The sequence below is a fragment of the Patella vulgata genome, chromosome 9 (assembly GCF_932274485.2).
Source record: "Patella vulgata chromosome 9, xgPatVulg1.2, whole genome shotgun sequence".
Lineage (NCBI taxonomy): Eukaryota > Metazoa > Mollusca > Gastropoda > Patellidae > Patella > Patella vulgata.
Window position 1 is genome coordinate 36,577,288 of NC_065887.2, and position 27,749 is coordinate 36,605,036.

Sequence of the window (27,749 nt, forward strand, 5' to 3'; positions counted from 1 at the left end):
CCACTCAAACAAAGACGAAATCGACACAAATTAAAACTACTATACAAAATTACCAATAAGCCAACCCTTCTTTATCTTAAGAATCTCACAAATCTTGAACCAACAAATACATATTCACTTCCAAACGGAGATAAAATAAAAGAAATTTGATGTGGGTCTGAACTTTTTTTCTTTTAAATTATTTATCCAATCCAGTATAAGAGAGTGGAATAAACTCAGTACTCCTGCAAGAAACTCAAAAACTCTTAAACTATTCTCCAACCATTTGTCTTAATTGGTTTAAACAATATTTTATTCAATATAATTACATATAGTCATACAATTGTACAGTCTAAAGGATACGAAAACAAGCAGCATGCTTATGAATTTCCTGACACGGTGGCTAGTTTTAATTGGTGAAAGTGAGAGTACATTTAAGAGCAGTAGGTTGAACATTTATGCTAAAAAAATACGAGGAACTATAACAAAAAAGAAAAACAAAGTGAAAGTGAGTTGTCATTCATCAATAAAAAGTGGTGAATAGTTTTAAAATTGGCAGTTTCAACATTCGAAAATTTGCCTATGTTATCCAGGGAATAAAGGAATGGGGGTATGATATTGACATCGGGTAATTTATTTACATCCAACTTAATATCCTAAGTTCCGAGATGCAAAATAAAGGTCAAATTGGGATTTTCGTAGAATGAAATAAGATCAAGTAATCAAGTGACAGAGACTAATTTTTTAAACCGATGAGTTAACTCAATGTACCTATGCAGTTTATCAAACGCAGCATGGTTTAGATTAGCAGGTTTAAATTATTTTTGAATTTCTAAAAATAGGGTCCAGGTTATCGATAGTTACTGATCTTTGAACGCTGAATAGTTGACAATGAAAGATAAAATGATCGCAATTTTCAACAGATTCGCCACAGCTACACATAGGGTTTTTACTCTACGTGCATTAGAAATTTGTGCAAATTGAGATCACTATTGCAATTACGAAGTTTACAATGTATAACTTGAAAAGTTCTATCACCAAGGTAAGAAATGGGTTTACAAGGGCTTGAAAACTGTAAGCGAATTTTGTGTTTGAAAAGGGACAACGAGTGGGAATCAGATATATCAGTATCTAGACTATTCCATGCACGTTTTTAAAAGAGTTGCTGTTTTGATATAAAAGTGCCATCGTTTTACTATATATAAAGACACAGCTCACCAAGTATTCTTACGCCGTCACGAAACAAGGGTCAAAGCTGTTTTTATATAGTCTTTCTCCCACTTTCACTTTTTTGCCCTTTTACATGGCGATTTTTGTTGACTTTTTAGTGTTTAATAGAAGAAAAGAGTTTGAATATACATTTTCTGCCAGGTTTGGGTGGATATTCATGATTTTGAGGCGAAGGATACGAGAGTTCAGAGGTTGGGTAGGTTGAAATGTAGGACGGAAAATTGCATGTTTACTTGTGTCTATTTCCAGTTTCTGTATCTCAAGTTATTCATGATGAACCTCATAATATGTGCTTTTGGGCAAGAGGTTGCCACATATTGCTCCATCTGTGGTAGAAAGCGTTCCACCCAACGAAAATTTGGGAAAAAGATAGAACCGGTCTAAGCGATGCGAATTATTATTAAAGTCAATGGGGAAATCATTGGTGATCTGTGACCATAACGGCCAGCGGAAGCTCCAAATAATCCATAGCATACTGAAGAGTCCGATGCACTGATCTGCGGTCATATATTTGAAGATCCCGACAACTACCTCCTGCGGCGCTCTTTACATTCAAATGCACGAAGAAGAAAACTCTAGACAAATTACAATATGATCTTAAAAAAATAAACTGTCTCCTGTTCAGCTCAACATCCTACAGTCTTTTTTCAATTTTTCTCGATTTCTCTGACCCCGTGACACAAATTGGCATGTATCGGACCATATTTTCAGAAACAATATATATGTATATTATTGCAATAATTATATAAAAATCCACAATAAATTGCCATTATTGCGATATTATAGTGCTTTAAGCAACGAGACTCGGAACAAGGCGGCGAGCCCCTACAAAAGATTTCTCTGAGAAACAAGTACACTTGCACTATGTTTCAATAAAATACAAAAAAATATTCTAGAGAATATTATCAGGGAAATGGAGATAGTTTCAAACACTATATTCGATATTCATAATAACACAACTTTATGGATTTACTACTTCTTAGTTTATTACATGCAACGTTTCAATACTCTTACAGGTATCTTTATCAAGCAATCCATTGCTTGATAAAGATACCTGTAAGAGTATTGAAACGTTGCATGTAATAAACTAAGATTGCTTGATAAAGATACATGTAAGAGTATTGAAACGTTGCATGTAATAAACTAAGAAGTAGTAAATCCATAAAGTTGTGTTATTATGAATATTGTACCTCTACTTCTAAATGTCATTCAAGGAACTATATTCGATTACTAAGGGATCTTTAAAATACAGATGTGACGTCATCCTTTGATGTTGGCGTACCATTATTTCTAATAATGTACGAGCAACTTGCCAATCGTACATTATCTATACTAGATGAAATATTGGTATCGCGGGACGTATTTCATTGAAAAGCACGTGCGGGATAGTGCCTGTATTTTAAGTTGTTTAATGGTCTCGAGCTAAAGACATTGCGTAATATATTGAAACAACACTCGGCTGACGCAGCGTGCAGTATCAATATATAACTTAATGTCTCGCTCTCGACCATTAAACCATACTTAAAGATACATTATTGGAGATAAGATAAAGAGATGGCAGTTCTCACTATAATAGTTAAAAACTAGATAGTGTAAAGGTAATTTGCTGAAAATTTCAGTAAAATTGATCCACTATGAGCCGAGAAAGAAGCGGGTGAAATTTTTGCATAGTCTCGGTCATCATTACTAAAATCATTAATATAAACAGCATAGTCTCGAGTATCCACTTTTTTTAAATTTAATTATCAATGGCCGTTAGCGGCATATAGGAATCTAATCCAGCCAAAATTTACATATTGCAAAACGTGTATATTGATGAATTGAAATTATTGTCCAGTCCTAATTAAAAGTTAGTAATCAGACCGTATTTATATTTATGTACACCATGTTTACCAATTAACAGTAATAAAAATTAACTAATAAAAAAGGAACATTTTTATTTTTATTTTACAAAAAATAGAATTGAATCGTCTAAATATTAAATAATCACACCTTATTATGATCATGTTACAAGTTAATAATAATTCAATAATAAAAATATGTATCACAATATTTATAAAAATACATCTGATGTTTGGTAATGGTTTCAAGAAAACTAAGCTAATAAATTAAATATTGGAAATGGTGGTCCAAAAGAACAGATATATACATTTGAATTGTTTAAACTGCATTTACTAACTGATAGAATAACATATGACACAGTTATATGGAATACAAGTTGGTTAATGAAGACGAGAGAACCCGTCGCCCAGAAATAAACTTATTTATTGATGAGTAAAGAAATGTTACTGTTGGAAATAATGTTTAGCCATACAGAGAACCGTCATAAGTAGAATAAAACACAAACCGGGACTGTTAAGTTTGGAACAGCCTGCAAATTAAAACAGAAAACAAATCCTCTAAAATGAAATGGAATTACAACATGTTAAAAGAATATTCAAAATATAACCTTGTATATCGACCTGTATTCTATATTTAAAATATAAAATTCTGTATTTAAAAAATAACCTGTGATATCGACATATATTTCTATATTTAAAATAGAAACTGGGATATCGACCTATATTCTTTATTTAATGAATACACTGGAATATCGACCAATATTCTATGTTTAAAATATCGAATTATATTCTATATTTAAAACAGGAACTAGTATATCGATCCATATTCTATATTTAATGAATACATTGGAATATCGACCTATATTCTATATTTAATGAATACAGTGGAATATCGACCTATACTCCATACTTAAAATATAAATTGGTATCCTATACTTAAAATATAAATTGGTATGTCGACCAATTTTCTAAATTCGAAGAAAAATAACTGGGATATAGACTTATATTCTATATTTAAAGAATTATGTTTTTTTGTTCCCTCTTAGGTACATTTTCCTTTCCAACCCCTCCACCCATGATATTTAGATTTATTTTACTTACCACAAATAACATTGTACTTAGCAAGTAATTCACCGGTATTTTCTTTAAATAAATTCAGAGCTACATTACAACCTTTGTTACCCAAACAATTCTTTACCTTAGGCATGGATCTATTGATTAAGAAAAGAAAGAAAATAATTCTAGGTAAATACTTGTACTGGAAGACAACAAATTACTTTTCTGCTCCAGTCAAGCTAATGAAGACAGACACATGCCTTCACACGCTTTGTAATGAGATACCTTTCCGCCGGTTCTTCTTCAAATTGTTACGCCAATATGTATAGGCCCACACGAGACCCCGGATAGGAACTATCTCAATAAGGAACGATCCCGCAAGACTCTGGCTAGTGGGAAAGATCCATATTCTTTGAGCCATGACAATAGTGGTACAATTTTATTTCAATAATTCGCTTGTGCATGGGGTTATGTTTAGTGGGAGGAAACCGGATGGCTTGGACGAATAACACGAGACTAGACAGGTGACACCACTCATAAAACAATGCCGCTTTATCAACCCACGAGTTAGACGAATCGGTCATTACAATTGCTTTGAGATACCAAACATAGTTTCATATTCGGCGAAACAGATTGGGACAGTAAAAAGTGTAGACAGCTGAAAAAAAGATTTGTCTGTAGTTGGTTTACTTATTTTATTTAAAATACTGGTACAAGATCCAATTTCTTGTGCCGAGCACATTACAATTGCTTTGAGATACCAAACATAGTTTCATATTCGGCGAAACAGATTGGGACAGTAAAAAGTGTAGACAGCTGAAAAAAAGATTTGTCTGAGATATGACGCTAGATAGAAGTGGTCGTTAAGCCCGACAAGAAGAAGACGAAAAAGATATTTCGGCTCATAGTTTCCAACTGTAAATAAATAGGGATACTCACGAGCAGATTTGACCTGCAGTTGGTTTACTTATTTTTTTTAAAATACTGGTACAAGATCCAATTTCTTGTGCCGAGCACGAATCAAGCTTATCGATATCTGTCCTGGAAACTTGATCTGAAATGACGCAATTAAAAAAGGCTTTAGCTTAATCTTTCCTTTTTTAAAAAAATAAAATAATAAAACTGTTAAGCTCTCCCCCTTTTGCATGTTGATTTTTGGTGTAGAATAGACGAAAAGGGTATGGATATATATAAACATTCTCTGCCCGGTTTTGGTAAATATTCATGATTTTGAGGCGGAAGGATAACAGAGCAATGAGGTTGGTCACGTTGAAATGGAAGGGGGATAGTTGCATGTTTACTTGTATGCTACTTCCAGTTTGTATATCTCAATATTTCCATGGTGAACCTCATGGGTGCTTTTGGGCAAGAGGTTGCCGCATGTTGCTCCATTTGCGTAAAAATCACCCAACCCAACGAAAATTTTGGGAAAAATAGCCGGTCAAAGAGACGAGATTCAACATTAAATTCAATGGGCAATTAATGGTGTAGGTGTAGGCCGACTGTGGCCAAATAAAGCTGATATAATAACATATCAGATAAACACAATTCAGCACTAAATGATGCACTGACAGCTTTTTATTTTATCTAATTCAAAAAGGTTTAATTCTATTTTAATAATCAAAAGTTCTTACCACAAGAGACGCCACCACCATTGTCAGCAAACATCTTCTGCATCCGGGCTTTAAACTTCCCGAGGGCCTCATCACAACCCTTCAAACAATTCTCTATTTTAAAAGCCGTCCTATAACGAGATTGTTTATACGATTATTGATTTGGATTACGATGCTACAAGGATTTATGGACTTCAAACATGATAGATACTATTACCTTTGAGATTGTTTTCAAATGTAGGAAAACAGATGTCGTAGGAGTTTGTCATAAGTTGCATTAAACTGACCCAACCATACACATAGGCGTAGGAGCCGGGGGGGGGGGCAGGGGGGGGGGCCTTTGCCCCCCCAAAAATTTATTTTCGGGCAATGAAAAATTCGACGACCTTTTTTTTCTATTAACGTTTAGAGAAAAATATAACTAATTTATTTCTATGAGATCCACACTGCCCGAAAAGTATTTTCTCGTCTTTTTCTTGTCCACTGCATATGCCCGAAAATATGCCCGAAACTCTCTTATGATAGGTATGCCCGAAAAAACGGTATTGCCCGAAAATAGGTATTGCCCGAAAAACGGGCATCGGGCCGGAAAGCGGCAGAGGAAACTAGCAGTAAAACGCGTTTACGACCGTCAAATATTCAAAAATTATCTTGGCGGGTCATTCGCCTCTCAAAGAAAACCGGCGCCGCTGTCTATAAATCCGAAATTTTTCGGGCATTTCTAGTTTTGCTTCCCTAACTGTCACCGAGCCCTAATAAAACACTAATTTTACTTTTCTTGTAATTGAATATCACGAATTTGTACTGAGTTGACTATGGATTAAAACATTTTGTCTGGAGCCACTCTACTTTGTGCGACATTTTTCAGGCATCGATTATTATTTGTGAGTGCAGATGCAACAGTCTGATTGGATGGTTAGAATTCAGAGTGGGATTTCAGTTACAAAACCATTGGATACTTTTGCAGTTGCTTACACGGGCTAGAATAGCAGAAAACGCATTTATGGTGATTAAATTTTCAAATTTTTCTCCGGGAGGGTGAGGCCTCCATATACCGCGCGACGATTGATTGGTTGTTTGGAACTGGAATAACAGGAAAACGCGTTTGCGGCAGTTACATTTTCAAAATTTTCTCCCAACGGTCCCGTCTTGGTTGACTGTAAACGATTGATTGGAATTCGAGTCAGCCACCTTAATAAGGCTAAAATATATATTCGACCACTTTGAAGTTGCTTTGTTCACGGGCTGAAATAGCAGGAAAACGCGTTTGCGACAGTTAAATTTTCAAAATTTTCTCCTAACGGTCCCGTCTTCGAGGACTGTAAACGATTGATTGGAATTCGAGTCAGCTTTGTTCACTGGCTGAAATATCGGGAAAACGCGTTTGCGGCAGTTAAATTTTCAAAATTTACTCCTAACGGTCCCGTCTTCGAGGACTGTAAACGATTGATTGGAATTCCGAGTCAGCCACCTTAATTAGGCTATATTAGACCACTTTGAAGTTGCTTTGTTCAACGGCTGCAATAGCAGGAAAACGTGTTTGCAGCCGTCAAATATTCCAAAATTGTCTTTGGGGGAGGGGGGGGGGGTATACAAGGTCGCTGCTGTCTGTAAACCCGAAATTTTTTCGGCATTTCGGGTTCTGCCCCCCTAACTGTCATAGAGCCACTACGCCTATGACCATACAATAAACGTATTAACTATCCACACAATAAACGTAATAAATGTCCATACAATAAACGTTGTCAACATTGTCCATACAATAAACGTTGTCAACATTGTCCATACAATAAACGTATTAACTGAGCATTCAATAATCGTATTAGCTGTCCATACAATAAACGTATTAACTGTCCATACAATAATCGTATACTAGTTACTGTCCATACAATAAACGTATAAACTGTCCATGCAATAATGGAATATTCGTAAAACTTATATCTCTATCGCCATAAGTAAATCAACATGATCGCCGGACGAAAAAACTTAATTAGCCGTGACTAATACATGCATACAACCTTCGATATCGAAGTTATTTGAAGCCAACAAGGCTCAGTAAAAAAACAGCTCTTTTATATTGAAGGGAAATAAGTTCAATAACCACTTCTATTTTTCAGATAAACCCAAATACGCCGAAAATAACCAAACTTTATCAAGGAATGCCGATTTTACAACAACGCCCTTAAAAGCCTTATCCATATAATTCCAGATTAAAATATATCTTCGTGCTTAAGCTTCCGGCGTGGTTCCCCCTTGTCAGTGATGCACATTGGTGTACACGTAAAAGATCCCTTGACAGTTGGAATTTGATATAAGAGTAGGCCGTAGTGCCGCTGTCCGGGCAAAATTTCCCTCATAGCACAATGTATGGCGTATGTCCGTCTTCATTAGTCCCGTTCGGAGCAGAACAGTAGGACGTTAAACTCCATTTCATTTCATGCTTAAGCAGACACGCTACATGCGGTAAATAAACAGCTATTTATATTTATTTTTCCAGCGATAGATATGACGTATGTATACAATGATTTCTATTGATTCAGTGATTTTAGTTTATTTATGTAGTTAAATATACGTATAAAATATATATTGATGGCAGTATTACATCGTTTTTTTTATTGTTCTTGATAATGTCCCTTTTTTAATTAAATTTAGATTGCGTTTCAATAATGTCGTCTTCGCTTTTTTAAAAGATATTTTCCCACCAAAGTATTTAATGGCAATTAAACTATATATATATTTAAAATACGTCCAGGTCATTAATCTACATAGTCTTCCTGGTATAGTTTGACAATGGTCAAAACAGGAATAATGAGATGAAATAAACATTCATAGACCAATTATGTAATCTGGCTATAATAAAACTTGGCCTTCATTATTTTCAGTCTTCCTGGTATAATCGGACACGGTAGGAAGTGGAAATTAAGCATTTAAATCTGGTTTGAGCAGGTCAATACAGTATGCTTCAATATTCCGTCTCTTGACAGTGTTATCAATATTGACTTTATAAAAAGGAAATAATACTAAATCTAATATTCTTAGCACAAGTATTTAAAGTTACAATTTCATATTTTCTAAGAAAGTCAAAACATAATTATTTCTATGTCTTTTGCTCAATAGGTTGTCAACTCACTATTATACGATCATAGGTGTCATTCTCACACTTAAAACTCATTTACACCGGAAATAATAACACAATTACCACCCAATTACCTCCCTTGTTTTCTATTCTCCGCCATGGAGTAGCTATATTCAAACGTTTGAATTTGAAGTTGAAAATGATATTTTTGCCAATTTCTCAGCTGACAATAGTGAATTATAGGATTAAAAGGATTATTCTTTAACAAGATAGGACTGTTTATAGATACCATCTATTTTAAGGCTTTATTTTAATACATTTTAAAAATATAACTTAAAAATATGAAATTGTAACTTTAAATGTTTAGAGACTTTCAAAACAGCATTAGTTTGTAAACTCTGTTGCCTATGAACTCGGATGCGTGCGCGTAATTCAGTCCCGCACTCCCCTATATAATTCTTCTTATATTTGTTGCATACAAGAACATAAATTAAATTTTTAGTATTACAATTCAGATCATCATTAATTCTAAACGTATAATTAGTATTAGAAAAAGTGAATTGAGTATCAATAATCATATGGTGGCAACATTTACACAGTGTAGAAAAAGTTCCATTACTTGAAGCTTGAAATTTATCTCTAAGTGAGTAATTTTTTAAGGCTAGGGGGCTGACGTTTACTATTAATTAATTATATGCAATGAAATTGATCATTAAGATTATCATTAGAAAGAAGTACATTCTTAGTATCATAAGCCAGCTACCATTTAATTTTCGTACGTTAGTTACGTACGGCCGATTATAATATGTCGAAATAAAGGTAATACAAGTAGAGATGTTCTTTTCTTTAGGCGTTCTTAATGCAGCAGTAGTTAGATCCCTAGCTTTTTCAATAACTATATTAATAACCCCAAGTGGGTAATCTTTTTTCAATAAACTGGATATCAATTTATCAAGTCGTCGACTTCTGAGATCTTCGTCTAAAATTATAGTGCGTAGTTTTCTGGTAAGAGAAAAGGGTATATTATTTTTAACATGACGGGGGTGACATGACTTATAAGATAAATAATTTTTAGTATCTGTTTCTTTGGAGTAAATATCTGTAACGATTCGATTATTATCGAGAACATCTAAAAAAAGCAATTTTCTTATAACTAGTTTCAAAAGTGAATTTAATATTAATATCTAGATCATTTAAAACTAAAAGTTTGTACAAATCTGCTATGTGGCCAAGATTAGTTTTCTAAATGAGGAAGACGTCATCTAAATATCTTATAAATTTCTCTTCGATGTAGTTTCTATAGTGATACCAAATTTGTTTTCAGTTATTGTATATAATTTTATCTTCTAAAAATCCCATAAGGAGGTTGCTAAGGCCAGGTGAACACACTGAGTCCATAGCACAGCCTTTAATTTGTATAAAATTACGTTTTCCAATAATGCCGATAGCTTTTAAAATAAAAGTTTTTGAAAAACGGTTATTTCGAAGTACCGGTAATCTATCAAATTATGTGAGATGTTGCTATAGAGACTAAAGACATCCAATATTGCAAATATTTCCTCGTCGTTTATTTCCTGAAGCAGTTTAATAGGGAAGTCAATGTCATCCTTTATATATGATTTAATTCTAGAAGGGTTTTAAAAGAATATCAATTAAATAAGATAATCTGTTGGTGGCACACGACGTGCCAGCTATAATTGGCCTAAAGGTAAGATCACACGGTCTATTGATTATCACATTTGTGTATTTTCGGAAGGCCATAGAATTTACAAGCTTTACAATCAAACTTGGTAAAAAACTTTTTTTCATTTTCTGTTAAACCGTGACCTTCCTTTTCAATTAAAATATTAATTAAGGTTAAAGACTCTTTGTCCTTATTTGAATCTATTTCAAGATAAGTACTTCTATCTTCTAGAATATTGAGGATCTTAGATTCCTAAAAGTCGACATCCACTATAACTATGGTCCCGCCTTTGTCCGATTCTTTGATGATAATAGAATTATTAGTCTGTAAGCTATATAGAGCTTTATACTCGTCGCTGTTAATATTGTTTCTCACATTGTTCTTCTCCGGTATGTTTTTGTTTTTTTTAAGCAATATTTTTATTCAGATTTGTATCTGAATAGGGATTGGGGGACAGGCATAGACTATATTAAACCCCTCTCCCTGTCAGATATAGATACATTTATTTACATTTTAGAAATAAATAATCAATGTACACATGAAAATATGATTACCGTGGTTGTGTAAATCATTTATTATATATGGAAAGTAGAGACATTCCTTCTTACTAGACGAATACTGGATTCACTAAAAAATAAATCTACTGGACGCTCATGGGACATAAATGTAAGGGTATCACTAACTGGCAGACTGCACGGGCAGAGCGACGGATTGTATGTATTACAGAATGACTGTCGGTTGAGTGAACAGTGAGAGATTCTGTAGAAGTGTACAGAGGATAATCCCAGAATTAACTTGGGCTTCGATATTTATGGAAAAGAACAGAGATTAAAGACAAATACAAGCTGGAAATGAAGCCCAAACCTTCACCATTGGCTAAATTGCGCGACATTCAAGTTACGTCACAAACATGAATGTTTAACATAGATTTTTAGGGTTTGGGTATTTCCTTGCGATAAAAATGGTTTGAGAGGGAACGTTTGATAAGTAAATTTGAATATATTTCATCAAATCAAACGCTTTGTACATGGGAAGGCATTTTTAATATTTCATTAATTTCTGACAATGTCGCACCAATTCTTCACCCTTTTTTCAGATACACCAAATAACTGGCGTCATTAACGAAAATAACGCTGTTTAAAGGAGCTAAATCGGTAATATTTGGGACCTAGAAATTGACACAAATGGTTCGCAACGCATATAATAATGTAATATGAATGTATATAAACTGATTTACATCCAATAGTTTCTGTTTTTACTCTAATTTCTTATCAGTTATGTTCGGTGAAATACGCCAGAAGTCTCAATCGAATGACTATCTCTGGCGCCTGGTTATTCCAGTCTACACCTATTGTATTTATTGCGCATGCTCTCCAGATAAGAACATGACTTGTTGAATATGCATAGCCTCGTTTTTCTAGCCCCTTGTTAAAAATGGTGTTGAAGCGCATTATGGTACACGATTCGTGTACTAATGGTAAAGTGTTTATTTTGTCTTAAATATTGGATATCAGAAGCCCATCTTTTCCCGGTAAGATCACAACATCAATGTTGATTTAAATTGGCAAATAATTCGCGTTTTGAATGTCGAAGATTTTGGATGACTTTGAGTTAGAGACTTAGCTACTTTAACTAAAAAATGTTACCGCCCCCGTAGTAATTTAAGTAATTTAAAACTTAGACCTCTCAACTCTCCACGCCGTCTTAAATACACGACACAATTAGAAAAGAACTTAGGGTGTATACTTACGAGCAATTTTGCGCCAATGTAGGGTTGGCTATTTTAAGCAATTCGTCATCATATCTATAACAAGATTTAATTTCTAGATCATTACAGTAACCAGTATTGGGTGTGGGTGTTGTCACCGAGCTTGACTCTGAAAAGGGGAAAATTGATAGAATCAAAGACACGTGTTCAATTTAACCCCGACCTCCGTTCAATGCAATAACACGTTACAATTAGGTCATCTATTCGACCCACAGAATTTATCTTTAACCCATGCAATGATATTTTAACTACCGAGAACAATTACACCGAGCATAAACTTATTTGAAACATATGAATGTTTTAGACTAGTGTTTCGAGTGATCTACTTAAATTCAAATGGTACATTCAACCATCATGAATAGGCAAGGGCTTTCAAGCATTTCTGTATCGCGAATCTTGATTGGTGGGTCGATCTGGAGTCTACCAACCGCAATCTGCACATAACTTAAAGTGAACTAAACAAGCCACTTTCAGAAACAAAGTTATCGTGTCCCAAAACATCAACCAATGTTTAAACATAATATATCAACTGAAAGCAGAGTTGTTCCAAAGTCTTGACCAATCAAATTGCTTATCGCTACTTAGCCTAAGCAGAAAATCTTCTTCATTCTTCATGGTATTCATATAATGATCTATACTCGTGTTCCATGGTCTCAACCAATCAAATTACTTATCTCTGCTTAGCCGAAGTGGAAAATGCGCATGATTGAACTCTGCCAAGGCATTCCCCAAATAGATACCTATACCAACTGTGAACATTCTACCTCAATTAAAAGTAGAGTTATTGTGTTCCAAAGTTTCGACCAATCAGATTGAAGTCTCTACTTTAACTAAGCAGACAATGTTCAGCATCGAACTTTGTTAAGTAAGGTATTGGTGTAATGAAACTATACACGAAGTTTCACCACTATCACTCAACTAGAATCAAGTTATCGTGTCCTAAAGCACCAACCAATGAAATTGCTTATCTCTACTTATCCTAAGCAGAAAATGCTCATCTTCGAACCCCACCACGACATTCACATAATGAACGCCTACAGCAACTTTGAACATTCTACCTCAATTAGAAGGAAAGTTATTGTGTTCCAAAGTCTCTACCAATCAAATTGTTGATCTCTCTGCTTACCCTGAGCAGAAAATGCTTATTATCGAACTTATTCAAGGTATTGGTGTAATGAAATTATACACCAAGTTTCATCACTCTCACTTAATTAGAACTAAAGTTATCATGTACCAAATCATCAACCAATCAAATTGCTTATCTCTGTTTACCCTAAGCAGAAAATGCTCATCTTCGAACTCCTTGAAGGCCTTCGCCTAATAAACACCTACACCAAGCTTGAACATTCTAGCTCAACTAGGAGAATTATTGTGTCACTAAAAGTGGGACGGGTAGATAGACCCATTTTAATAGTCCCACTTTTCTGCCCCAACTCGTCTAAATAATGCCAACAGGGCATCCAGTGTGCTATTGGGGAAACTTTACTCATAGATAGTGGAATTTCCAATTACTCATCGTCGAATTTCAATTGTCAAGGGGTCTTTTTCGGGCACGTTAATATGTACATGGGGCCTCAATTTTTGTCCCTATCCGAACGACAAGACTATGCACCACTGACTAGGGGAAACCACGCCGGAAAATTCCGAGAGATTTTCTCGGCCAATACCGGGAGAGAAAGCGGGTTAGTGAGCTAGTGCCTTAGTCACCGAGCCACCGCGGCTCTACTATAAAAAAAGAAATGCCTTTATACCAAGATGAATCGAAAAAAGGCAGAAAATCAAACGGAACGACATGCAGGTACATCAAATTAATTGGACTAGTTTTCAAGATGTATGCTGTTTTGCTTTTACTCTTTTTAATTTAACGTAAATGCCCCCATTAAATCATGTTTTATATTGTCTGAAATGGCATCCATAGTGGACGCCGTCGGTACTACTATTACTAATACTACATATCTTACCACATGTGAAACCCCATGATCTAAAAGCCTTGTCCATGTAGCTGTTAAAGAGGCTTAAAGCCAAGTCACAACCTTCCAGACAGTTTCTCACCTTTGTAACGGTACTGTAACAAAATAATTAATATTCACTAGCACATGACAACAGCGAGAACAATAATTTTTTTTGACTTTCGACTGAACTTATTGAAAAGTTATGCTTTGGCCCTCTGTCCTGCATCACTGACAGGGGGGAACCACACCGGAAAACCTCGATGCCATCGCAGGATATATCACAAGATGATTGTGTCCCAGCCATTCGTCAAACACAGAGAAATCCCCATAAGACCTTTGACACTGTATTACTATTTACTCCTGTTTGGCCCAGACCAATAATGGCAATATATTGTTAGAGTCAAATTGAGAAATTGGGCTGGACCGGTCGAGACTATAGCCGGTCCTCATTCACCATAAAATCTCGATGTTAAACGAAAGGTTTTTAATGTATGAGAATAACGTGGGTAAAAGATTAGGGGTGTTAATTATTGCACATTTTTATGACTTTGAATTATTTAAATGCGTTGATAATTCGGAACTACTTTTTCCCCGTGTATGGAGAATAGTCAACAGTCTACATGTAACTCGTCACGTACGAATTTCGCGTGACTGTCCTTGACCCATTTAAACCCGATCGAGATGTCGATAGCATGTTGTTTTCTGGTAGTTTATTATGTGCTAAAAATAGCTCCACTTTCACCGTGTAAAAAATGACCGATTGGGAAACTTTTGAAATGAAATGAAATGAAATGGGGTTTAACGTCCTACTGTTTTGCTCCGAACTGGGCTAATGAAGACGGACATACACCATACAGTGTGCTATGAGGGAAATTTTGCCTGGACAGCGGCACTACGGCCTACTCTTATATCGAATTCCAACTGTCAAGGGATCTTTTACGTGCACGCCAATGTGTACACGGGACCTCAGTTTTTCGTCTCATCCGAATGACTAGACAGCTGTCCTTGTCAGGCCCTCCGTCCTGCATCACTGACAAGGGGGAACCACGCCGGAAAATCTGGATGAACTTTCTCGGCCAATGCAGGGATCGAACACCCGACCTCCAGGCTAGCGAGCCAGGGCCTTACCCACTTAGCCACCGTGATCCCCGGAAACTTTTGAAGTGGAAGCCCTGGGTGGGGGCATCAAATTAATTCCACACTAATAACACTGTTGAGTACTTACCCACAGATTTGTTCTTTGGTAGGTCTGATTATTGACTTCAACTCATCTGTATATCTATTACATGCTTGAATTTCTATAGCATCACATGATGGCGCTCCAGTCACCATGTGGGTAGTTATATCTGTCATATTGATTGGTGGGGCAAGGGTCGTTATAAAACTCCCGCTGGTACCTGCTCATAAATCAAATTAAATTTAACGTCATACTGTTCTGCACCGACTGGGCAAATGAAGAAGGGCAAACGCCATACAGTGCGCTATGAGGTAAATTTTGCCAGGACAACGGCGCTGTGGCCTACTCTTTTTCGAATTCCAACTGTCCAGGGTTCTTTTATGTGCACGTCAGTGTGTACACGGGGCCTCGATTTTTTGTCCATTCGATCTATACGTTGTCCCTTTCCCTCCGCCTTGCTGCTCACACATTTGATCGATGTTTGTTAAAGTTACAATTTCATATTTTCTAAGAAAGTCAAAACATAATTATTTCTATGTCTTTTGCTCAATAGGTTGTCAACTCACTATTATACGATCATAGGTTATCTTTCTCACACTTAAAAATGGAATAGCTATCTTCAAACGTTTGAATTTGAAGTTGAAAATGATGTTTTTGCCAATTTCTCAACTGGCAATAGTTAATTATAGGATTAAAAGGATTATTCTTTAACAAGGTAGGACTGTTTATAGATACCATCTATTTTAAGGCTTTATTTTAATACATTTTAAAAATATAACTTAAAAATATGAAATTGTAACTTTAACTTACAGAATATTAAACATTTAACTGTTTTCTGACATACGATACCATTAATACATAAATATGGTACAAAGTATATTATACAATAGAGACAACAGACTAGGCAACCCCTAGAAATTGTATCATCATGGAAAATTTAGAAAGTAATCCGTATTTTACAGCTTATTACAGTCCAAAACGTTTCGTTCGTAGATGGGATCTATATATTTTCGAGCTGCGCTGAATTCCGTATGTCTAGACCAAAACAGTGTGGACATAAGGACAACAGCGCTTAAAACATCGTGTCGAAATTTTATGATTTCATTCAACTGGTCTTGCAAGTTTCAAATAACAAAATAACTTTAGTTTGTTTTAAGTTAATAACGGGTGTAGTAATACCGGACTTCTTTGTTGTGTTTCTTCGTGATCGTAAACTAGGGGTTAGATCGTTTATACAACTTTATTATTAAAACCGCTTGGCACCAATGTTCCTCGTTCTCAATAAAGTATATATCTTTTGATGGCTGCTCTGACAAATCGGACGAGCTCTGATGAATTTCGCTCAACACCCTCTTTTATAAATCCCCTAATTTCTTTACGTCATATGCATAGACCAACCTTGGCGTTAATTTCCTTCCCAAATATACGAATAAACATCCCATACCCCAAAGACCGGGAGGAGAACATTACCTTATTTGGTCTATCAAACACATGTCATAAACAAGATAATATTTGATGGATATTTTGACACAGGAAAGGACAAAACCAGTGTTCCTACCAAAATATCACTGTTTTTATATACAAACCACAGGAACTTGAAGGGTAGTCAAGCAGTAGTAAGAAGTTTTATATTAATCCCTTCAAGTGCCTGTGATACAAACACATCAGTCAATTTAATTTGAGTACGTGAAATATAAGTGCGACTCTAATAATTAGTTAAAGACGGGTGCAATGACTTGCGTGGGCATTGACTTGCTGAATCGGTAAGAATTGTAGCAATGGCCTTTAGATGTTGAACCGTAGCAATAGACATAAACAACTGGGCATTATATTGAAAATGAACATATGAATAAACGTTTTTCGTACCAGAACAAGATATCTGTGCCCTATCAAGAACAACTTTAATATTATCGTTAAATAAACTTAAAGCCAGATCACAATTGTTGTTTGTAAAACAAGCTCGTACATTCTTTATAGCCCTGGAAGAGAGAACATAACATGAGTCCATGTTTAAAATCAAAATAAACAAAGTTATTAAAGATGGGTTGTCATGAAACGAAACATACGCCCACAACACCTTAGCCGCCAGTACAGCCCGTAGAGTGTTTTGCAAGTAGGTAATGGGAGCCAGTCGCTTAACCTTAAAATTTACAAAGCCAAACAAGGTCCATAACTGTAGAAGCATTTAACGGAAATTGTTGATATTCAAAGGACTTCTTTGTTTCACTAATAAACTTAGAAAAGATCACAAAATCCGGAAGTAATTAACAGAAATCGCTGACATTCTATGGGCACCTTTTTTTTCATTTATTTGAATAATGCATGCAACTTTAATACAACTTTTGTCGTTAAGACTGTCCACAAGATTTTAACAAAGTGAAACAAGAGCCAAAGGTAATTAACCGAAATTATCAAAATACAAAAGGGCCACTTGGTTTCACTTATTCGAATAATGATTATAAATTTCAAACAGATCAGATGATCAATTTTTCAATTAAGTGAAACAAAGGCCAAATGATAGTGTATAGCTCTATCCAGATGCTTCAGTTTGGGAAATATGTCGTTAGGTTTTACGTAACGACCTTAATGTGACAGTATATGCTTACTCTTTTTATGTTGACAGTTCCAGGCCCATTAAGCCCGGACAAAAATACAGAGAAAAAAACTCAACTCAGCGAACTTGACCTGTAGAATATGCTAAACTATGTATGAATGAACTTCTGCACACATTCTTCAAATTCCACAAACACATTTGGGGAGGACAGGGGTGGAGCTCCAATTCAATCGCGAAGTCTTACCCCACCACGCCCCCACCAACCGAGGAAGACACGGCACTCACTCCTGTACCAGTGGATCTTTCTAGCTATGGGCCTAGGAAGTCAACATTACTACAGCAAATGCTTTATGTTGTTGTTATTTTGTGAGATGACACTACCAAAAGATTAAACTATAACAAGTAAACAGGTCGACTTCTGCTTATTCTTTCTAATTAAAATAATACATCAGATCAATCCAAGTCAACGCTTTATTTACTTCTTTTTAATTAGACTTGTCATACATACGTGCATATGTCGTCAATTGTTGGGCTGGTTAATCGAGCTAATGCTGTCGTATATCGGGTGCAAGAATAACTTGTAGAGCTGGAACATATTGCAGAAACGAGTGCCAGCTTTGTCATCACACCTGTAACAAATTATTTACATCATTTACTCAGATTTCCACAGAAAGAGAGAGAGAGAGAGAGGGGGGGGGGGGCGTCCACTCGACACAAACTGGGTGGTGTCGGGGCTAAGATATTTCAATAATTCGCTTGTGCGTTGGGGCTTTTAGCTGTGGGGGGAAACCGAGGAGGTTGGACAGACGACCTTACTCCTTGTCACGTAAAAGCGGGCAATCGAATGACAATGACAGACCTTATGATCTAAAGCGCGCGCGTAAAACAATTCGCCCTACGCACCGACCCATCCAAGCAACGAACAAGCCTCGGTACTCGAACTGGTGGTGCCTTAGGAAGATAAGAAGAACACCGCCCCAAGAATATATAGAAGAAAATGATTACCATTTTTCTGGCTCAGCAGATTTCATGAGTTGAAATAAATTGCCCGACTCCCATCCACATAGCTTTTACAAACCATATATTTTTGTTTATCAGTGTTCAAAGAAAATGTTTATCACACAGTTGAGGAAATGTTTATCACGCTGTAGTCTTTATTATTAACACATTTAGTTGAGGAAATGTTTATCACGCTCTACCCGGTAGTATTATCAGTTAGATGAAAAAGTCGGTGATTTGACGAAATTAGATTGTATGCAAATATTTGAGAGAAACCTTTTAAGCCATCGCCATTTTGAAACCGTCAATTTACGACTCGTGCCATGTATTGACAAACACTAGTGGAGAGAGAGAGAGAGAGAGAGAGAGATGGGGTTTAACGTCCGCTCGACACAAACTAGGTCATTTCGGGACTAACATATGGTTTTAAATTTTATTTCAATAAATAGGTTGCGCGTAGGGGTCTTTAGCAGTGGGAGGAAACCGGAGGCAGGCTTTTAAGCATTAAAATGATACAGCGCGCACGTGCTAACCATTCGGACATCCACCCCCCCCCCCCCACTAGTGGAGGACACGTTACATTTAATGGTAGTTTGGTGCCTTAAAGATACATTATGGGAGATTCGATAACGAGTTGGCAGTTCTCACTTTAATAATTAAAAACTAGATACCGTAAGGCAATTTGCTGAAAATTTCATTCAAATTGATCCACTGTGAACCGAGAACTAAACGAATCAAATTTCTACCTAGCCTCGGTCATCATTACTAAAGTCAGTACGATAAACAGCATAGTCTCGATTATCCATTTAATCGTTTAATCGAGAAGGAAAGTTATGCAGTAAATCGGCTCACAATCCACTTAAGATCGCAGGCTAGCGATGCCATCTAGAGTTGATTATGGTCTGGATAGGTTAATTAATGTATAATTAATAATTTAGATAACATTTCAGGCCTAAACTTAAAGAAAGACCTGCAATAGACAGATTTAGCTCTTGCACAATGCATGTTTAATTTTCGATAAGTTGGCCAGTCTATAGTTATGTTGAACGGGATATCATTCAAAATTAGTTACCATTATTTTCTTGGTGAGAAGCCTAATACAACTTTAACGGCCATAGTATCTATCAATGGATGATTTCTGTATTTGTAAAGGACGACAAAACAGTCCAAAAGATTAAAAACCTGAATTTCATTATATCATAAATATTGTGGCCTGCACTTCACTCTCGACCCTGTACTAGTGGCGTTTCATAATTAAAATTCTTTAAACACTAAACATGCACAATGCAAAGCAACAAATGTTGTTGTCATTTATTTTCACCCAACTACATACAATACATGCTAGAGACTAGACTCAACTAAACTCAAGACGCTTGGAGCTGGTCTGTCATGCTGGTCTAGGCCTTAAAGAGTCAATCTCGATTATATTTTGGAGAATAAAACTGCTTAATTTTGTATTAAAAGCCCTTAAAATCCTTTACCTTAGGGCCGAGCAACTAATTCAATATACGTGATACGTTTTCAAACAACTTAAACCCGTTAGTCTCCATCTTGAAATGGAGACCGGTGTCTCAAGCTGTGTAAAGCCCTGTTTATACAGAGTGCGAACTCGAACGCCTCCATCGCGAACCCGAACGCGACTTTTGAGCAGTTTCACCGTTCAAACAGGGCGCGAACCCGAACGCGGAAAACCGTCTACGGCTTTCGTGATGGCTTGTCTTTTTCTAGCTGTGAGAGATAAATTTTGTCATTTGCTATCATGGCTCAGACGAAATCTTGGCACTGTATTTGTACATAAAACAACGAAGGGAGAGAAAGAGGCGAATATCAGTGCATGAAATGTTACGGAGAAGAAGTGAGTTTGGAGAATACCATCACAGAAGAACTATAATTTCATCCGGAAAAATTCCAACAGTATTTTCGAATGACAGAGGAGCAATTTGACTACATATTGCAATGGATTTTTTGACGATATCTTTATAACCTTTGTCTGCTTTATCATATAGAATCGCATTCCTTTCGATTTCAATGATCATTTCTTCGATCTTGTCCATTCTGCTTTTACAAGTAGACTGTGAATATTGCACACTAGTGGGAACGATCAGGCCTAGCGGTTTATATTCATGAGAAGTGCCCGCTTATTGGTTCATTGGGAAAAAGTTTGCGCGAACTTCTGAAAAATTCGCTCGGGAGGCAATCAAGGCGGTCGTTCGCGCGAACCAATATTTGTTCGGGTTCGGGTTCGCGCTCTGTATGAACGGGGCCTCTAAAAATGACTAGAGCATTCCAGGACGAAAAGCCGCGTTCGCGTTCGCGCTCTGTATAAACCCCCCTTTTATACAGTGTCTGTGTAAAACCATGTCTTTCTTTTTATAAAAATAACATGTAGTTGAAATTTACCTTTCGTTATCAACTACAGCACGTGGGGCATGCACTGTATAAACCTCTAAAGGAATGGCAATAGATTATCAGGTCACCCAACGAAAAAAATTGACCCGAAATCTTAAAAGGGTTACGCGTCCAGATTAGCGGTTTGGACGTTCATGTCCAAACGACTGTATATTTTGAAGCGATATTTCTTGTAATGTTCAAGTCGCCATGACACCACCCAGGTGAAATCTCGCCAAATATCGCACACGTTAACGCCGCCTATCGCTTCATAAGGCAGTGCTACTACGCTTTTTTAATATTAAAGCCATATGGAAATTGACGTGTGATCACGTGAGACGGAGTGCGCATGCTATTTCTGGCTGGGCGGACATTTTAAGTTGGAATATTTTTTATTTATTTGCAGAATATTGGCCCAAGCGAAAAAATGGAAGTAGACATGAACATGCGCGCAAAGTTGTTCGGTTAAGGTAAACCCGTTGATCTAAATCAAGCGAGTCACACTCAAATTTTGACTGCGAATAACTTGATTCGGAAGAGTTGTTCAAGATTCAATTCGGAAAAATATATAGACTTGCTATTTCAGATTCAGTTCAAATTTAAGCGAACTGAGTGTGACGCCTAAATCCGGAATAAGACTTTATTCTGAATTTAATTCAGTTTAAACCCTTATGGGCACCTTTACACCCCATATCTACAAGGTAAGTATAGAAACTCATTTAATCCATTGAGATAGTGTGTGGCAACCGGACTTGAAATTGACACACTTTCACTTTGAGTAAACAATCTTGCGCAATCATAAAAAGCTTTTCACCTTTCTAGGCCAATTATACAGATCGATTTATATGTTGATTTAATGCGCATTTAATTCGAATGTCGGTAACTTCTTGACATGTTGACTGCAGGTTTAAGCGAGAATAAATTATTGCAGATTATTCTTAGAATTAAAATGATTTAAGCATTTTTTTGTGACATATTACAAAGCGACCGCTTTATATCTGTACACAGGGGCGTAAATGTGGGTGTGGGAATCCGTTACGGTCAATAACTGCGCCTTCGCGGGAATAAACCGTCGCAACGCATATAATAATGCAATGTGAATGTATATACATGTACATGTAAACTGATTTACATTCAATCGTTTCTGTTTTTACTGCAATTTCTAATCAGTTATGTTCGGCGAAATACGCCAGAAGTCTCAATGGAAAGGCAATCTCTAGCGTCTGGTTACTCCACTCTATACCGATAGTATTTATTGCGCATGCTCTCCAGATAAGAATATGGCGTCACCGTTTGACATGACTTGTGGAATATATCTAGCCTCTTTCTACGAGTCCCTTGTTAAAAATAGCGCTGAAATGCACCATGGTACATGGTACACGATTCGTGTACCAACGCTAAAATGTTTATTTTGTCTTAATTAATGGATATCAGAAGCCCACCTTTTCCCCGTAAGATCACAACATCAATGTTGATTTAAATTGACAAATAATTCGTGTTTTCAATGTCGGAGGTTTTGGATGATATTGAGTTACAGACTTAGCTATTTTAAAAGAGATTCTGATTCGCTATTTTCTAATTTCTTAAGAAAATTTTAATTCATCTTGTTTATTCCCGAAAATGCTTATGAAAAATTGGACTTTGATACATGATAATAAAGATTATTATTATTATATTATATTATATCGACTGCAATGTGGACTTCGGATAAGCAATTGAACAATTACCTGAGACCAAACGTATTTTACATATTCGTCCTGAAATCATCCATAACTCGTGTAATTTCGTAATATAATGTATATACTCAATTACTTAGTAACATGCAATGTTAAAGAGTAATTAGAATTGCGTTATTTATTTACTTTCAATGTCATGGATAATGTTATTTACATTGGGACGATGACATTTAAGAAATATTGGTAATGGTAATTAATTACATTTTTTATGCAATCACTAATTTCAACAATAGGAAAGAAATTGTAACGATTATATTTTTAGAATATTGGTAATTGTAATTAATTACATTTTCAATTTAATAGATAATAATAAATTTTTACATTGCTAAAACTGAGAAAGAAATTGTAACGACGACATTTAAGAAATATTGGTAGTGCCACTTAATTATACATTTGTAATGTAATGGATCATTTTAATTATTTACATTGCTAACTATAAGAAATAAATTGTAACGATTATATTTTAAAATATTGGTAATGGTAATAACATTTGCCATGTAATGGATAATGGTAATTATTTACATTGCTAACAATGTACATAGTAAATGGTTGATTTTAAGAGATATCTGTATTCCATATGAGAAACTCTGTGTTAACGTGTTTTGTAATAAATAATGGTAATTTGCAGTTCAATGAAGTTATCCAGGATTTTGCGATCTAGAATAAAGCTTAAATTTCAACATACAAGAAGTTTTGTTTCATCTCGAAATTTATTTTACTGTTTAATGTGTTATTTATTTTGGATTACATCTATATGGAGACACCATAATAATTTATATTCTGAATTTATAGCGCTATAACGACACATTAAGTTATATTAAAGTATAAAGTTTTAAAACAAAATATGACTTCATTGTTATTAATATAAATCTTTAAAGAAAAAATAAAGTCTGTTAGTTATTTTTTTAAATTCAATGTTTAAATATTTAAAATTAAATATTTAAATTTTAAACATGAAGTTACGTAAACATTATTCAGAGAACGGGAACTGTCCATTAGACAGTGCAGCAAGACAACAGATAGTCCAAAATATCAAAGTGAGAAGAATTTCTCTCCACTAAATATAACGCGGGAAACTCTACTTTATCTCCTAATTTATTCTACTTTTTAATAAACATATTTCATTTAACATTTTCCACCAAGTGAAATAGTATAATATATATCAATATATATAAATACGAAATATAAATACGCAAACAAACAAAAAAGAAAAAAATAAACAGATCCAAAACCAAAGCGTCGTGGCAAAAGTAAACATTTGGATATTTTCCAAAAATTCTTCAAATCTATATTTTCAATTAAATACAAAACACAATTATCTTAATACCAGGGCAACAAGAATATTCTTTTATTCATTAAGCTAAAGACGTTTACCGTGCAACAATTCTACAGTGTTAACAATGTTTCGTAAACCAAGGGACACAATTCTTAATAGAAAATAACTTTCTCCTACTTTCCAGAGTAAAACCCCTCTGCTTGTATGATGTCCCAGTATAAATTATCAATTTGAATAAAATCCGACAAAAACTTTATTATATAACGTGTTAACAATAAATTACATAAAATAGAAAGAGGTATAATTTACTTACCAATAAACACAAACATTATTAATATATTCTTCATCTTGACTCTTTATCGTAAATAATATTCTAATATTTACAGATCTAGTTGACAAGAACGCCAATCGCTTAATGACCGAAACAGTTTGTAATCGTCCAATAATAATGACCAAGTTGGTAGCTGAATTTTCCATTGGGTTTGTTGTTGCGCAATTACACATAAAACAGCTCTGTGTTGTTGTTTATCCGGATGAAATGGAGCGTAACGTGGAGTTTGAAGGTGAATTAAGTTTTTAGAAAAGGGTTTCAATTTTTAAGAAATATTGCTTAAATTTACCGGCGATTGTGTAATGGTGAAATCCAAGCCAATAATTCCAACTATGTCATGTGAACAAATAGATTACGTTTGAATCCCAGAGTAGTGCTTGGTGAGTTGGTGCTAATAGGGTATGGCAGTATATTAGACTCAAAATTCTAACATTCTATTCATGTAATTTCTAACTTCTATTCATGTAATTTCTATATTAAGACAATGTATAATCCAACTTCTTTTTTTGTTGGGTGTAAATTTTAATTCTGTTTCATCTTATTTCTATTATTAAGACGAAAAATGTCTACTTTCTTGTCGCTTTACATATTAAGCATGAAAGTCAAACAAATTTAGAATTTTGATACTTCTACTTAGCAACCATCATTATGACGTCGTTTGGTGTCGCCACCGTGTGATCGGGACCATTATGTTGATACCAACGACTCGCTCTTCTTCAGGTTGAATGGTTTGGCGGAGTGTTGAAATTGAAAACAACATCGAACGTGACATGGTTTGCAAATTGAAATACTATTTCAAATATAAGCTAAACCGCAAATGTTTTTTTAGCTTGTATTGGCAATAGTATTTGTCAACCATATCACGTTCGATGTTGTTTTCAATTTCAGCATCGATTCCCCGGTTCGGCGGATGTATGTGACCAGGAGTAGTGTGGCCGGTCCAACCTCGATGGTTTTCTCCGGGTCCTCCCGTTTGCTCCCACTGCTAGACCCCTCCTCGCAAGCGAATTATTAAAATGAAATTGAACCATATGTTAGTAACGAAATGACCTATTTTGTGTCGAGTGGTCGTTGACCCCCCCTCTCTCTCTCTCTCTCTCTCTCTCTCTCTCTTTTCCCCTCTCTCTCTTTTCCTCTCTCTCTCTCTCTCTCTCTCTCTCTCTCCCAATTTCAGCACGGAGGGCCTGACAAGGACATCTGTCTAGTCGTTCGGATGGAACGATAAACCGAGGTCCCGTGTACACATCGGCGTGTACGTAAAAGATCTCTTGACAGTTGGAATTCAATATAAGAGTAGACCGTAGTGCCGCTGTTCTGGCAAAATTTCCATTATAGCACACTGTGTGGCGCTTGCCCGTCTTCATTTATCCAGTTCGGAATAGAACAGTAGGACGTTAAACCCCATTTCATTTCCAGACGAAGAGAGAGAGAGAGATGGGGTTCAACGACCACTCGACACAAACTAGGCCATTTCGTTAATTACTAACATATGGTTCAATTTTATTTCAATAATTCGCTCGCGAGGAGGGGTCTAGCAGTGGGAGCAACTAGGAGGACCCGGAGAAAACCAACGAGGTTGGACCCGGCCACACTACTCCTTGTCACGTACAACTGCCGAACCGATAATCGATGCTGAAATTGAAAACAACATCGAACGTGATATGGTTGGCAAATACTATTTCCAATACAAGCTAAACAAAATTTGCGGTTTAGCTTATATTTGAAATAGTATTTCAATTTGCAAACCATGTCACGTTCGATGTTGTTTTCAATTTCAACACTCCGCCAAACCATTCAACCTGAAGAAGAGCGAGTCGTTGGCATCAACATAATGGTCCCGATCACACGGTGGCGACACCAAACGACGTCATAATGATGGTTGCTAAGTAGAAGTATCAAAATTCTAAATTTGTTTGACTGTCATGCTTAACATCTAAAGCCTCAATGAAGAAGGCATTTCCATCTAAATAACAGAAATAAGATGAAATATAATTAAAATTTACACGGAACAAAGAAAGAAGTTGGATTATACATTGTCTTAATTTAGAAATTACATGAATAGAAGTTAGAAATTACATACATAGAAGTTAGAGATTACATGAATAGAAGTTAGAAATTAGACGATAGCATGTTAGAATTTTGAGTCTAATATACTGCCATAATAGGGTGGGGTATAAAACTTTGTTTTGTTGGTATTGATATGGCTTGCGGAGGTGGAAGCGGACGTTAAACCTCAAGGAAGAAGAAGAAGAAGAATTGCTATGGGAATGTAATTAGCATAAAAGTATAATTACGTGTCCTTATGACCACTTGCCATAGACCAATAAAAATACGCCATCACGGTTGTGAAGTCAGTTAAATCACGGCAATAGTTACCGAGAAAACGCCCAGGAAAAAGAAATGAAATAGGGTTTAAAAGAGCTAAATCGCTAATATTTGGACCTAGAAATTGACACAAATGGGTCGCAACGCATATTATAATGTAATATGAATGTATATAAACTGATTTACATTCAATCGTTTCTGTTTTTACTGCAGTAAATTCTAATCAGTTATGTTCGGCGAAATACGTCAGAAGTCTCAATCGAATGACAATCTCTAGCGTCTGGTCAGTCCAGTCTACAACGATAGTAATTATTGTGCATGCTCTTCAGATAAGAATATGGGGTCAACGTTTGACACGACTTGTGGATTATGTCTAGCCTCGATATTCGTGTCCCTTGTTACAAATGAAATGAAATGGGGTTTAACGTCCTACTGTTCTGCTCCTATACTGGGCTAATGAAGACGGGCATACGCCATACAGTGTGCTATGAGGGAAATTTTGCCCGGGCAGCGGCACTTTCGCCAACAGTACTCTTATATCAAATTCCAACTGCCAAGGGATCTTTTACGTGCATTCCAATGTATACACGGGACCTCGGTTTTTCGTATCATCCGAAGGACTAGACAGCTGTTCTTGTCAGGCCCTCCGTTCTGCACCACTGACAAGGGGAAACCACGTCGGAAAATCCAGATGAACTTTCTCGGCCAATGCAGGGATCGAACACCCGACCTCCAGGCTAGCGAGTCAGCGTCTTAACCACCTA

At 35.9% G+C, this 27,749-nt stretch overlaps 1 protein-coding gene across 1 annotated transcript; it reads right to left on the reverse strand.

The window, feature by feature from the left end:
* Nucleotides 1-3,129: 3,129 nt before the first annotated feature.
* Nucleotides 3,130-24,795, reverse strand: LOC126832047 (uncharacterized). Its single transcript, XM_050562743.2, has 10 exons — nucleotides 24,643-24,795; nucleotides 18,439-18,559; nucleotides 17,243-17,355; nucleotides 15,425-15,596; nucleotides 14,209-14,312; nucleotides 12,230-12,356; nucleotides 5,741-5,850; nucleotides 5,046-5,160; nucleotides 4,152-4,261; nucleotides 3,130-3,580 (listed from the first exon to the last, which is right to left on the reverse strand). Exons 1-10 carry the CDS (start codon nucleotides 24,674-24,676, stop codon nucleotides 3,495-3,497), a joined length of 1,092 nt encoding a protein of 363 aa, XP_050418700.1. The 5' UTR covers nucleotides 24,677-24,795; the 3' UTR covers nucleotides 3,130-3,494.
* Nucleotides 24,796-27,749: the final 2,954 nt, after the last annotated feature.

Bases quoted from the DNA above. Each gene is read 5' to 3' on its own strand.
- LOC126832047 (XM_050562743.2), bottom strand. From the start codon at position 24,676: ATGAAGAATATATTAATAATGTTTGTGTTTATTG. The intron at 15,597-17,242 runs GTACGAAAAACG...ATTTATGAGCAG, and splicing joins GGCACAGATATCTTGTTCTG to GTACCAGCGGGAGTTTTATA. The intron at 14,313-15,424 runs GTAAGTACTCAA...ATTTTGTTACAG, and splicing joins ACCAAAGAACAAATCTGTGG to TACCGTTACAAAGGTGAGAA.